The 14,558-nt window shown below is 58.5% G+C and overlaps 1 protein-coding gene across 4 annotated transcripts in view; it reads right to left on the bottom strand.

Moving 5' to 3' along the window:
- LOC100464284 (lysine-specific demethylase 4B) overlaps nt 1–14,558 on the bottom strand; it is a 104,182-nt gene that overhangs the window by 10,523 nt on the left and 79,101 nt on the right. For 3 of the 4 annotated variants that reach the window (XM_034657575.1, XM_034657574.1, XM_034657573.1), the window contains one exon: nt 13,438–13,575. In XM_034657575.1, the coding sequence (XP_034513466.1) occupies nt 13,438–13,575 (138 nt within the window). Of the gene's footprint in view, nt 1–17; nt 288–13,437; nt 13,576–14,558 lie in introns of those variants that run through there. The other variant, XM_034657576.1, reaches the window with a different exon arrangement.

The raw sequence follows: 14,558 nt of genomic DNA, 5'->3' as shown, positions 1-14,558 counted from the left end.
TGGGATCACGCCCTGAGCTGAAGGCAGACGCTTAACGGCTGCGCCACCCAGGCGCCCCGTGTCATTAGTTTCTGATGAGAAATGGGGCACAAATGTGGGGGAGGAGGTCTGAGGGGCCCCTGCGCCACCGCCAGGGCATACAGCCCCTCCCCCCACCACTGCCAGAACCACGTGCGGGGCTCCACTCGGAGCAAGGCTCAGTCACGAGGGCACCAAGCGGCACCTGTCCTGCCCCAATCGGCCAAGGCGGGGCGGCTGGTAGTTCCACGAGTGCCAGCCAGGGCCATCTGGGAACAGAGGAGGAAGTAAAGGTGAGAGGTAGGGGGAGGGGGAGCATGTCGGGCAGGGGGGCCCCCCTCGCCCCCAGCCTCAGCTGCCTTACCTGTGGGGCCCTACCTGCCGCGGGGCTGGCCTCCCGCCCCCAGCCCTCTCCCCTGATTCCAGGCTCGCTGGCCTGCACGGGGCCTGGCACCTGTGGTTTGAGCAGAAACTGCTTCCCTGATGATCCCTCACATCAAGGGGGCCCGACAGCCCTGCAAAGCGTGCCTCAAAGCGCCCTTGACAGGCAGCCGGAGGAGCTGCCCGCGCCAATTTAATCAATTGGCACAATGCGTTCAGTGGCGCTCTCCTCAATGTGGGGCAAAACACGTGCTGTCAGAGTGAGAGCAGAGGGGGAGCAACGGCCCCCCACCCATGCCCGCCTTGCCCGGCGAAGCCCCCATAGGAGTGGGACGCACAGCCTGGCAAACCCTGGATGAGGCGCGGGCACTGGCCATTCCGGTCACTTGAGGCAAGCGTGTCCCTGTGCCACGCCTCCCGGGGACCTCACCCGAGGAAGTGAGAAGCCTGCACGGAGCCGGCCTCCCCTTCAGTTCGGACAAGACCACGTGCACACACAGGGGGAACCGTAAGCAGACTGTCCAACGGTTGTGGGCAGATCCTCACGGCGGCACTGAGTGCGGCTGCTACGCCTTGGTCCAGGGCACCACATAAATGACAGAAACGTTCTGGGGATGGATCTGTGAGCTCAAGAAATACAACATGCACACTCACAAGTACAGTCAGGGCCCCATCATGAACAAAAATCTTTAGAAAAGCCAAGGGCCTTCATCAGACACCAACCACAGCTCTTTCAACTGTGGGGCCAAACCACTTTTGTGCCATTTACTTTCCTAAATCTCTTTATTGGGCAGGTGTGCCATTTAAGTGGAGGGTGGGCAAATGACAGAAAGTGGGCCAAATGTGGCCCACCACCTGTCTGTAAATAAAGTTTTATTGGTATGAGGCCACACCCCCTGCTGTGCTGGCACGCTACAGCTGAGGGGAACGGTCCCACGGAGGCTGTGCGGCCTGCACATCTGCAAACATCCACAGAAAGTTTGCTGAACCTTGATTAAAGGCGCATAATGATTCTTAGAGGGTAGCCTGGGGCCCAAAGACCTCAGTGGGGCGTGTGCCACAGGCCAACTTCAGGGAACTGTGTGAACCCCTACAGACATGGCTGTGGACTGAGCTGTGTCCCCCCACTTTCCTAGGTTGAAGCCCTAACCCCTAACATGACTACGTTTCTAGACGGGAACATCAGGAGATAAGTACGGTTAGACCAAGTCCTCTCCCCGCTCCAGGCGAGGACACAGCTGGAAGGCAGCCGTCTGCAACCCCCCAGAGGGCTCTTACCAGAGCCCAGCCCTGTGAGCACCCTCCTCTCAGACATCCAGTCTCCAGAACTGGGGGGATACGTTCCTACTGTTTATAAGCCACCCAGTCTGTGGTCCTTTGTTACAGCAGCCCGAGCTGCTCGAGACAGGTGTCCTTGTGCACACTTCCCTTGGTCCTGTTCTTGACTGACCACAGCAGGCTGCACACTCCCCCCCCCAGCTGCTTCCAGAATCCAGCTCTCACCAGGTGCCAGGAAGCACCTAGAGCCTGGTGCACAGAGGCCTGGCCTCAGCCTCGGCCTCCTCTGGGCCACCTGCCCCCCATACCTGTGGCCCAAGCTGGCCATTCACCATGAAAACAGACCAGCCCCGTACTGTCCAGGGACTTTGGGTCCCTCCTAGCAGAGACGCCGGCTCCTAAACCCCAGCCACGGACTTCACACGCTCTGCCTGGAACCACCTGCTGTTTTGATTTTCTGAACCCAGGTACTCACACACAGAGGAACACAAGCACAGAGTTCTCTGAAATGACACCTAAGGAATGAAGGGATCAGGCCCTGGGGTGTTGGGTTTGCTCAGAAGCACCACACCTGCACCTAGAGCAGAAGAGGAAAGGCAAACAGCCTTGGGGGGTATCCTTCTCTCCCCCGCGGGCGTAGGCGTGTGGGCGGCACCCTCTTCTTCCTGAATCAGTCCCATGATGCTACACCGACAAGGGATTACGTCCTGTGTGCAGCTGAGGGACATGTCCTGGGGGGGCCCGAGTCCCAGGAGCGGCCTCCTTGACCGACGCCCAGCACAGGGGAGCTGGCGCGAAGCCTCCTGCACCCCAGCACTGTCTGGCCCGGAGCATGCAGAGCCGGGAAGGGCCCGTGACTTCCTGAGGTTGTAGGTGCGTAAAAAGAAAGGTACCCAGATCAGATTCGGAGACTTTAAAGCCACACAAACCCAGAGCAAGAAGGTTTCAGACCCTGAGCTCCAAGAGGGTCCCATCTCCCACGTGTGGACTACTCTATGCTCTCAACTGGCGAGGCTGAATTGAGGCGGTACCGCCGCACGCCGGGCCCTCCCTGCAGCAGCTCTCAGTGGCACCGGGGGACAAAAGACACATGGAGCCCTCCCCTGCTCGCCGGGAGCAAGCACCGGCTCTGCACACTCCTCGTCTGCCCCTCCAGTTACTGCTGCTTTTGACTAGAGCGGCACCTGAGGGCAGCAAGCGGCAGGATGCCTCGTCACCCACCCAGGAACTGACTCACTCGGACATCTCACCAGGGGCCCCGAGAACGCTGGTGGGGACCGGTGGAGAGGGTAGGGGAGTGGGGAGAGAAGAGACGGAGGGGCAGGAGCCTGCCAGGGCAGAAGCCCAGCCGGCGCCCGCGCCGTTCCCCAGACAGGGCGCTCCCAGCACGGAGCCTCCTGTCACATCCGCATAGGCCTCTGTGACCCCCAGGGGATCATTCCTGTCACAGAACCATGAGAAAGGCCAGGGATCTTGAGAGCGCCAGCCAGAGGCTCAACGAGAAGCACTCTTGTCACTTCCAGATGACAAATGACAAGAGTTACGACCATGGAGTGTAGGGGTGCTGGGCCTAATCTGAGCACCAACCTGGGAGCAGGGGGTTGTCACCCCAGGTTGGAAGACTGACATATCAAACAGCCCGACGTTCATGCGTATGTCTCCCAGGATCTGCCGCTAAGACCAAGGAGAATGAGAAAACAGGGTAGGGTGGAGGTTTGCCTCTGCTTATCAGAGCAGGGGCCCCAAGCAGAGACAAATGGGTTTCTTCTTTCCCAAGCGTGAAAAAACAGAAATTGACACGTAGTCAGGCTCCGAGTGGGTGGCCCTCAGGGCCCAGTGGTGTTCAGCTCAGGCTGTCTGGGCCATGGGGGGCAGAGGGCAGGCTCAGAGGGCCCACGGAGGGGGACCAGCATCTGGGCTCCGGCATTCAGGTCACCTGGCAGCGGGGACTCCCAGACCACCAACACAAGATGACCCTGACGCCCACAGGGGAGCCCACCGCGGGATGATAACTGAGGGCCAGCACCTCTACTCCCCCTCTCCCCCTCTAGGCTTTACAGGAAAAAAAAATCAACCTTTTCCTAGGAATCAATATTAATGCCCAACATATCTCCGAGGATCTCATTTATTATCGTTCCCATGGCCCTCACTGTGCAAAGCACTTCACCACTGCTCACGGGTTGCTCCCCAACCGCACGGGATGGTGGGCGAGGGTCTGAGTCGGCAGGTGGCAGGCAGCCAGGGATCCGTGGCTCCTCTGGGGCTGGGCGCCCCACAAGCCCCTCTGCTCCCCATCACTGCCCAGGACACGTCCAGCCACTGACGGCACTGGCGTTTGTCCAATTGGATCTGGGGTCTCCTCTGCAAGCATTTTTGCTAAATGTAAAGAAAGCATCAACCCACAGGCTCAGAAATGCGCCCTCCATCTTCCTTGGGGGGCTGGCGCTACGCCTTGCCTACAGGGACAGGGATGGGACGGATGTAGGAAGTCATTATGATAGACCTTTCTAGGGGGAGGGGACCAGCCTCATGCCGTGGCGGGGTTAAATGAGCTCACGCAAACAAAGCTCCTAGCCTGGGGCTGGCAGATCAGTCAGCATCAGCACATTTCCGATCATAAACCAAGACCCCTGCCTCCTCTTTCTCCAGCCCCTCCCCATGCCACTCATCTAGCAGGAGAGAGAAAGGCAACGGAAGTGTTTGCCTCTGATTCCTAGGCCTGGTGCTTTGTTCTCAACTTCTGAGGAACTACCCTTTACCAGCCATCATAATCCCCCACAAAATGACTGAAACATAAAACAGTGCACTTCTGTAAGGTAAGATTAAAAAAAAAAAACATTGAGGGGCGCCTGGGTGGCACAGCGGTTGGGTGTCTGCCTTCGGCTCAGGGCGTGATCCCGGCGTTGCGGGATCGAGCCCCACATCGGGCTCCTCCGCTATGAGCCTGCTTCTTCCTCTCCCTCCCCCTGCTTGTGTTCCCTCTCTCGCTGGCTGTCTCTGTCTCTGTCGAATAAATAAATAAAATCTTTAAAAAAAAAAAAAAAAAAACATTGAAAGCCAGACCGTCCTTTAACATCATACAGCAAAGGGAGAGCCCTCCCATACGCTGAGCCCCACCTGCTGACCCTGCCACACACGCCTCCCTGTCCTTCATGATCTCGAGGCCGCCACAGCTGTGGGAGCCCTGGCCCAGCTGGGGTCTGCGCCCTCCTCCGCCTCCAGGCCTGGGCCCCACTCTGCTGGTCTCTGTGGGCTGGACTTCAGACAAGACCCCCCCAAAGCTGCTTCCAGGGGCTATGCGCCATCAGGCTCGGGGGGCTCCAGGCGAAGCAAACACACAAAAATCTTCCACAGAGCTTGACCTCCCCCGACTGACCCTTGGGCCCCAAATGCCTGCCATCTGCGGAACTTGGGATCTACCATGTCCAGGGTAGACCCCACCAGAGAATGAGAGCTCCCGTTTTGCTAGCAGCTGCTCACCTGATGCAGGGGGAACCCAAGGCACACACAGACAGAGCTCAGAAGAGACTTTTGGGGACCGCCAACACTTCACAGGGTACAGCCCTGGGAAGGGCAGAGGGAGTGCAGGGGCCTACCCAGAACACCCACTGCTCCCCCAGTCTTGTGTCTTCTTCCAGAATGTTTCTTTTTAGGTAGATGACAGCCCACAGCCACTGTTTACACCTTGCCTCTTCCCCAGGACGCATTTTCGGGGAAGGCCCCACCTGAGAGCTGGAGGAGCCGCCTCGCCCTTTTTCGTGGCTGTATAGTATTCCAGTGTCTGGCTGGTTCATCACATGTGTGGGCATTTTGGTTGTTTCCAGTCTTGTACACATTCAAGGATCCTCTATATACTAAAATTAATATCATTACGTCTGGGGTAAACTACTAACTTCACGTCCCCCAGCTGACTCTGCTAACGGCAATCACCGCCATGTTTCTGGAGAACGAGACATGCTCCTGTCCTTTTCGTGTGGCTCTCTGTATCCCCCATGGGTGCCAGTCCACATTCTTTAAAATGCTGACTCTGATTTTTTAAAAAAACCACTCCACACTTGCTTACTGGCCCTCCCCTCCCCCACCCCCAGAATGTTTCAGCTTGTTTGCAGGCTCCCCCAGCCCCCTGCCGTCTTTCCAGCAACCAGAGCGATCAAGGCTCACCTGCAGGGACGGACACCACCGACGACGCCCGATGTCAAAGTCACCGACCACCCTAGCACAGAACGGCCATTTCGCAGAGGCGACAACCACCGTCAGGTTGCCATGGCAAGGGCACAAAGCCAGCAGGGGCCCACGTCCCCCCCAAGCTCCCCGCTGAGGACAAGACCACACTATGCTGCTGGAAGTTGGGGGGAGGGCCCCGAGGGGGCATCACGTGAAGGGTCACAGCACTGCACACACCCTATTCTGCATCTGCCGGGCGCACTCAGACCCCCGAGGGGCCCCAGGGTGAGAAGTCCTGCGCCAGACCCCATTCCCGACTGGCCACTCACGCTCTCATCTGTGCTGGGACACGCATGGCAGAGAGGCACTGGAGGCTGATGCTGGTCCCAGTGAAGGTGGACGTGTTACAGTAGGACCCACGGCCATCGAAATGCCAGGCACCCCCGACAAGAGCTCCAACAGCACATGGTCTGCTCCGGGCTGCCTCGGGACACACGGGCCGCCCTGAAAATGACCGCAGGAGGCTCCAAAGTAATGAGGCCAGGCTGCCTCGGAGCCCATGGGGTCTTGCTTGCCACCTCCCCCCAATTTAAATAGCACCGAGCTTTAATCGGAGGCCACCTCTTTGAACCGACATTAGACTTTGCTCGCGTTGAAGAGTAAAGTGGGACCGAGCAGACGCAGCGCCAGCCTAAAGGGAATTGTCAAACGTCACTCGGTGAAATCAACAACCCAAGCGGCGTCTGAGCACGGGGACCCTCGCACCTTCGCACCCACGCGGCGGTGCCGGCTCCTACCCTCTGTCGGGAACCAGGGTGGGTCGGCCACCGACGAACGAGCGGGCCACACATGCCCCACATGGTGAGGCCAGGCCTGCAACGACCCTGTCACCTGCAGAGCGACACGTCCGAAGCCACATGCCACCCCCCACCGGCAGCACCAGAGCAGACGTCCGACGCGGCCGGCAACAAATGCGCCTCTTCCAGAACACTCGGGTTACCAGGCACTTGGGCCCACAAAGCGTTAAACACCCCCCGACGGGGGCAGAACCCAGCGGAGGAGCCCACATCTGCTCGTGAGGGCTCACAGACGCCGCGGCCCCCTGTTTCTGAGGTAATTACCAGCGCTGCAGCGAAAGACGGAACAAACCAGTTCATTAGGAAATCCACTGGAAGCTCTCAGAAGCGCTTCATAAACAAAACAATTAGGTGCACGGCTCCCAGGGCTCCCCTTGGCCCTTGGCTGTGGGCGGCCTCCCGCAGATCCCTAAGCCAGCCAGGCGGGCGAGGTCGCTGGCCTTGGACACAGCACGACGCAGCCCCCAGGAGGCCCGGGCTCCAGCATCACCCTCCTCCCCTTTCTCTATGACGGAAGTCTCATCCATGTGTTGCTGCCCTCTCTGGCGCCCACAGGTGTGACCCTGCCCACCAGGACAGCCTGGACAGTCCTTCTGCCTGCCTGCAGCCTGGGCCCTCCCACCTCCCACCTCCCGTTCGGCACAGACAGCAACGACCCGCATGGTAATATAACAGACCGGGTGCCAGAGCTCAGCACCAGACGCTTCCCAAGAGTGTTCCCAAGACACTTACAAAGGCCACAGAGGAGGACACCACGTGCAGTGGAATCCAAAACAAAGCCAAGAGGCCTGGGGGCCTCCGGAGGAACTGCGTGTGACACTGGCTGTGACACCCTGCCTGCACCAGAAAGGACAGAGTGACAGGAAGCTCCGGGGAAGAAGTGAGGGGAAAACGTACTTCACACAGCAATTTGCAGCGAGCCCCACGCACCTGGCTGTGCAGCGCCATAAATCACAGGGTCAGCGGGGCGCACAAGGGCAGGTGCACGGCCGGACCTCCTCACACCTCCATCCTCATCCCGACCCCGCCTCCCACACCTCCACTTGGGCTCCAGGTTAATCGCTGGAACAGGCGGCATCCTTACCAAAATAGAAGGTACACGATCGAAACAACGCGTTCCACGTTTTATAGTAACGAAGATCAATGGCCTCAGGCTGGGGCTTCCGGAGAGGCCCCGCACCCTGTGTGCAGTGCATCTGGGGACTTGGGGGCCCTCTCCCCTCTTCCACACTCAGCAGAAGCCCCCTCCCTGCTGCATGGAGGAGGAGCTGATAGCTCCCGGGCAAGCTGAGCTCTCGGCGGGCGGCGGCCCAGACAGCTGGCAGAAAATCAGTTAAGTGCACCCGGGCTCCTGGCCGATCAAAAGGGGTTTTAAATCTCTCTCGCTCTGTTTAATCCATAGTCAACTTCCGTGCTTGCCTTGTGGTGTGGCCTGGGAATAGAGGCACGTCGATGGAGGAAAGAGCCCCTTGTCGGGCTTCACCCAGTGCCACCCACCACGGGAGCAGCCGGGGCTGCGCTGAGCTAATCCAACGTGGCATGCAGCCTTGTAGGACTAATTCAAGTTCAGACCTAAAAAGGGTGGTGCGTGCACATTTATTTTCTCCGAGCGAAGCTGGCGCATCCCTCTGATCTGCCCCAAAAGTAATCCCACTACAAAGCCTGCCCATCTGAGCATGTGCTCAGGGAATTCTGTTCTTGGAAATGGAGCACAGGCCTCAGGAAGTGACTCCACCACCCCAGTTGAGCACTGGACCCCCGCCAGGAGGCGGCTGTCAGCCTGGAGACACTCTCGAGTGGAAGGGTATCCTCCACAACTCTCAACGGGCACCCGCCTCTGAGTGGGATGAGGGCGACTGTCAGGGCGTGGACGTTCTGGGTTCTTGCTGCAATGACCTTGGCAAAGTCACTTTACCTCTCTGGCCCTCATGAGCACAAGGTTCAGAGTCACCGGGAAGCGGGGCGGTGCGATCAGTAAAGCGGGAGGGAGAGAGGCAGGGAGAGACACAGAGGAAGGGAGAGAGTGCCCCCTCCGAGGAGGGGTCCAGCTGATGAAAGCCAGGGCTCAAAACAAAAGAGCAGCTGCACATGACCTGGGGCTGGGCAGGCCCCACACTTGCTCTGCACGCAGGCCCTGTAGCGTCCTAGGGTCCCCGGACCCCTGCCCACTGCTCCACCTCTCATCCTCTCCCTGCAGGCCCAGCTCACTCCCGAACCCCCCTGTGCACGCAGAAGGTGCTCAGCAGCTCTCAGGCGGCTGAGTCTGCATGTGACTTTCTACAGTCCCCTTGTTCCCGATGCAGGGGGCGGGGGACAGAAATTGGGCTGGAGCGACCTGGTTTGGGCCTGTTGGCTGGTTTGGTTTTTCATTCCCATTTATAAAACAAACCAACAAGACTACATCTACCACGGGCAACAGTGGCCAAAACACCCCTGGGGGCTGCAGACCATTTATGGAGGAAGCCCCCAGGAAAGGCAAGACCACTCCTCCCTCCCCTGAAGAGCTATGCTTGTTTTTAAATAAAAATTGTCAAAAAGGAAACATATTGAGAGTGTATGTTTTTAAGGGACCCAAATTCTACCACATGGAGCTAACACCCAGCAATGTTTGGGCACCCAACCCCTACCCCGCACATCCATGCAGCGGGTTACACACTTGTCACTCAAAGTGCCAGGCCCCTCTGTTCCCCCTGCTGGAGGGTAGAGCTGGCAGGAAGTTCCCCACCCCCCACCATGTCCCTGTAATCACTGCCTCCTCTGGGAGTCCCAGCCCTGACCCTTGGGCACTCAGTGGTCTCTGCTCACCCTGGCCCCCTAGTTGGCTTCTCCCTAATTACATAAAACCTTGGGGGCAATTTCCCTCCATCCATCTCTGCTCCAGCTGGAGGCCCGGCGCTGCGCCCAGGAGACCGGAAGCCCAGGAATCAAGGGTTTTCATCTGTGGCTGTGCCTCGGTGACAGAGCTATGGGATCCAGAAACTGTGGCAAGAGTCTGGCACAAAGACACAGGCAGCGTTTTCCTGCCCATCCCGCCACAGTGCAGGCCTGGGAGGGTCCAGACAACCGTGTGGTTCTCCTCTTGCCCACTGATGGGTCATGAAGGTTAATGCCAGCGAAGTGGCTCAGAAAGGAGAGCCATGGAAGAGAGCAAACACCGAAACACCATGTCAACTCGACAGCGAACCCAGGGCAGCTCAGCCTTCTGCTGGCTGCGGGGGGGACGGGGCTGCTACAGTGTGAATACTGCCAAGGGAAGACCAGGCCAGAGAGCAGACCTCGGGTGCGAGGCCCGGAGGAGCTCGCTCTGAGGGCGCTGGCAAGAGGCTCTAAGCCTGGCTGCTTCCTCTGGCCCACGGGGGCAGACCAGCACCCGAGGGCTGGGCCTCGAGCTCCAATGTGGGACGTCTGCAGGTGAACGGAAGTGGCATGCTGGCATTCGGCCTGGCCCGCCAGGCAGTCGCGGCTACCAGCACCCCTCACAGGCCCATCCAGCAACTCCAGAGGCAGCAGCCATGGTGCTGGGTGTGGAGGTCAGGACTGGGGGCCCACGTGCTTGAGAGAGCAGCCCCTCTGATGCCAGAGACCCTGGGGGTTGGGAAAGGGTGCAAGAGGCAACTGGTTGGCCCTGACTGGCCCGAGCCAGGGCAGGCAGGAAAGGCCAGAGCTTGCCCATGCCATCACTCCTCCAGATCCGGGGCAGCACACTTCTTCTGCCATGGCCAAAAGGCAACTATCTTCGGTTCTGCAGGCCAGGTGGTTTCTGGGGCAACTACCCAACTCCGCTGTTGCAGGCAAAAGCAGCCAGAGACCACCTGTCACCGAATGGGTGCGGCTGTATGCCAATAAAACTTTATTTATGAACTTGAACTCTGAGTTTCACCTAAGTGGCATATTGCATATTCTTCTTGAGATTTTTTGCACAACTCTTTATTTTTTTATTTTTTAAAGATTTTATTTATTTATTCGACAGAGATAGAGACAGCCAGCGAGAGAGGGAACACAAGCAGGGGGAGTGGGAGAGGAAGAAGCAGGCTCATAGCGGAGGAGCCTGATGTGGGGCTCGATCCCATAACGCCGGGATCACACCCTGAGCCGAAGGCAGACGCTTAACCGCTGTGCCACCCAGCTGCCCCTGCACAACTCTTTAAAAATGTAAAAATCATTCTCAGGTTGCAGACACAAAGATAACCTGCCGAATTTGGCCTGTGGGCCCCCGTTTGCTGACCCCTGCTCTAGAAGAAGAAAGAACACGAATACCTGAAATTCAGAGAGGCCAGCCAAGTGCAAGAACTTGGCATCTAATGTGCCAGCATAGAGGTAGCATGACAGAAAAGGGACAAGGGGGGTAGAGGGACTTCCTGAGAGCCTGAAGAAGGTGAAGAACCAAGTTGGAAAGTCTCTAAAATCTGGAAAGTGGCTGGGGCGCCTGAGTGGCTCAGTCCGTGAAGCGACTGCCTTCAGCTCAGGTCATGATCCCAGGGTCCTGGGATCGAGTCCCACATCAGACTCCCTGCTCAGCGGGAGCCTGCTTCTCCCTTTGTCCCTCCCCCACGCTCATGATCTCGCAAATAAATAAAATCTTTAAAAAAAAAAAAATCTGGGAAGCAGAAATGCTCTCCCTGGGTTCCGAGTAAGGTATCAGAAGGAAGTGTCCCAAGCACAGACAGGGGCAGGCAACTTGGGCCGGCAGAGAGAAGCCCTTGCTTCAGAAAACCATCCTCCCCCAATCCCACTCTCCATTCCCTAAAACTCGGCCAAGGACTCAGCAGGTCCCTGAGAAGCACCCGACCTCAACCAACCCCCTGCCCCTCCCAGGTCCTGCCTCTGATGCGCCTGAGCCGTCATCTGCGAGGCCAGGCGCCTTAGCCGTGTCTCCAGCCTGGACTAGTTAACGGGGCAGCGGAGCTTGTAAGAGGCAGAAGCTGCCGGCCTGTTCCACTGCCGAAAAGCCTGCGGGCTCTCATGCAGGGCTGCACGGACGGACGCCCCACGGCCAATGGTCACTCCCGGCTGAACCCCTTGCCTCCCCGCCCTAGGGTTAGGGCAGCTGGGATGGCTCTGCACGGGAGCCCAGAACAGGGCCCGGCCACCCGCCTGAACCCCGGCTTGCGTGGAGCACTGCGCGTCACTCGCTCAGTAATTTCACGCTGCGCCGCCCGGCAATGCAAGCGTGGAGGCCCAATCTAAGGCAGCACTTCCCAGATGTCACTTGTTTGTGAACGCATGGCTGAACCCAAAATTGCTTTTAATATCTGGGCAGTCCCTGCCAGCCCCACTGCAGTTCCGGCACTGATGGCACCTCCAAGACGAGCCTGCAATCTTGTCCAGAGCTTACGACTCAATCGCAGCTCCCACCGCGGCTGGGGCTCTCGGTGCACACAGGCCCCATGGAATTCTCCTCATGCTGTCTCACCGTCCACCATGCCCCCACAGTCATGGGAGCAAAACCACACGCTCCGGGACATTACAGTGTTCCTTTAGCTCAAAAGAAAAAATCCTGATGCTCCCACCTCTTCTCTTTCAGCGAAGCCTGGAGTCTGCCAAAGACAGCCCCCCGTGACGAAAATCCCGACTCTGCTAACCCCCAGTGCCTCTCCAGTCTCTTTCCTGCAAAGCCCAGTTCCTTCTGAACTGCACTGAAACAGCGAAGCTAGTGAAGCAGGTAGTTAGAAACATAAAGGTGAGCCTACCCATTTCGACCCAAGCTGCCCACCAGAAGCAGGACATTAAGCCACCTACGTAATCTTCAGTCTGGTCTCCACATTCAAAACGTGAAAAGAAATAGGCGACACTCACTTTAACGATATATTTGGTTTAACACAACCTATCCAAAAACATGACCTACGTAACCAGCATGAACCAATTATCTGCACGATATTTCATGTCCCTTGTTACACACCAAGCCTCAGACGTGGCATGTGTGACACTCGCAGCTCAAGGCCATGACACCCACACACGGCCAGTGACCTCCGTGCTGATCCCCATGGGGTCACCACTACTGGGTCTGGCGAGAAACCCTCTGACTGCCCCGGTCCTGGGTGCTGACTCAGAACTGCCCGAGCAATTCCTCAGAGGAACCCCCAGCCTCCAACTTGGAAGGCTGGTGGGAAGCACCCCGCTTTCACACCATACTGGCCCTGCTGGAGGGGGCTCTCCTGTTCCACATGTCCCAGCGCTAGAGGGACGCCCGTGAGTAACTGGGCCTGTCTGCAGTGGAGATAGGCCAGACGGGCTGAAACCCGGGGCCAAAGCCTGAGCCCAGCCTGACGGGAAGAGCACGCCGTCTTCTGCAGAGGCTGGGACAGGGACCCAGGGCCGCGGTGGCAATCCCCGGAGGAAGGCCCTTGGTGCAAGCCTGTTTCCACCATCACACCTCCTCGCTGTCTCGAAGCCAGGCCCTCTGAGACCAGGAACAGCAAACTCCCAGGAAAAGAATCAGAGGAGTCTCCTGCCCTTCAATGATCTCCACGGGCAGCCCAGACACCAGGCCCCAGAGAGCAGGTCTGCCGGGGAAGGAAAGCTCCCGGATACAGGCCGCAGGCCCCATGCCTCCTCCCTGCTCATTCCAGGTGAGGAACGTCCTGGGGATGAGTCCACTGAGGATGCCAGAATCGGACCCTGGTGGAGACAGCAGGCCCCCGCCGAGTCTAAACGGAGGCCACATAGGCCCTGGTCGGAGCGAGGGGGCTGGGAGGGGCCGACCCGTTTAGACCCTTTCATAGGTTCTGCTGGCACTTACCTGAGTGGCCACTTTGCCATAATCAATCCACCGCAGAGTAGCGAAATTGGTGGATTCCGCACAGTTGAACCCGTGATTGAATCCGGCATGGTAGCCGTAGGGAAACGTAATCATGAACTCCCCGGCCTCCTGTGTGATCTGAGGAGGAAAAGGCCGACAGGTGAGCAGCAGCCAACAGGCGACGGGCGAGGCCCAGAGTTAGGAATGGCAGTTACCGCGTGGCTTCCCTACCCGGTAGCACGGCCGGCCCAGGGCAGGCAAAGGCTGGTGGCCAAGGGTACCAGGAGCCACCAACAAGCACAGCAGGGGCACGGGGGCGCAAGGAGGGGCACGGGGGCGCAAGGACGTCCTGACTAGTGCCAGGGAGCCCTGACTTCAGGAGCCCATGGAGTTCTGCCCAGTGGAAGGTAGCTCTGCCGAAGTCCAAGGGCTCCAGCCAATCTCCCACGGGGTTTATACGGTAGGTGTGGCCGTGGCCTGGACAAGAGCTGCCGCCAGCCCCAGGCAGGGCCCCAAGGTGACAGACACTCCAGACAACAGGCTGTTGAATGTTATGCCTCTAGGCAGTCTCTGGAGGGAGGGGATCTCTTGGCCTGGAGGCAGGTGGCCGTGCCCCACATGAGGTCCACTGTAGGATGTTCCGATACAGCGCAGGGGCTGGTGAGGGGGTGCTGACGGCCCGGGCAGCAGCCGCAGAGCCCCCTAGCACAGCACAGGGCGTGCTCTAAGTACAGGGTCTTGCCCTCATGAGGAAAAGAGGTCCAGCTGCACGTACAAAACATTCCTGGAAAATGACCTAAGTCCTCTGGTTGTCATAAGCACGGGTCTGTCCCTTATATCCCAGGAGGCGGCTCCTTCCAAGTGAGGTCAGAGAGGCAGGAGAAACAGCATGTTACAAGGACATGTGTCAAGGTCGGAACTCTGTCAAATGAGCTGAGGGTTCCAGACCCATTCAAAAGCCCTGATCCAGCTTCCAAAACAGAGACCCCCTCCCCCGCCCAAATCAAGGAGCTGGGTGTGAGTGACGGGGGAGAAGGCCCACAAGGAGCCCAGACAGAGGCTTCTGGAACCCCTACCTCAAGGCCTGGAGGAAAAGGTGGGAGCAGCAGCCTCCCCGCTGA

Source organism: Ailuropoda melanoleuca, chromosome 4, assembly GCF_002007445.2.
Source record: "Ailuropoda melanoleuca isolate Jingjing chromosome 4, ASM200744v2, whole genome shotgun sequence".
Lineage (NCBI taxonomy): Eukaryota > Metazoa > Chordata > Mammalia > Carnivora > Ursidae > Ailuropoda > Ailuropoda melanoleuca.
Note: the sequence above shows the minus strand (reverse complement) of the source record. Positions and strands in the feature narration are given on the sequence as shown.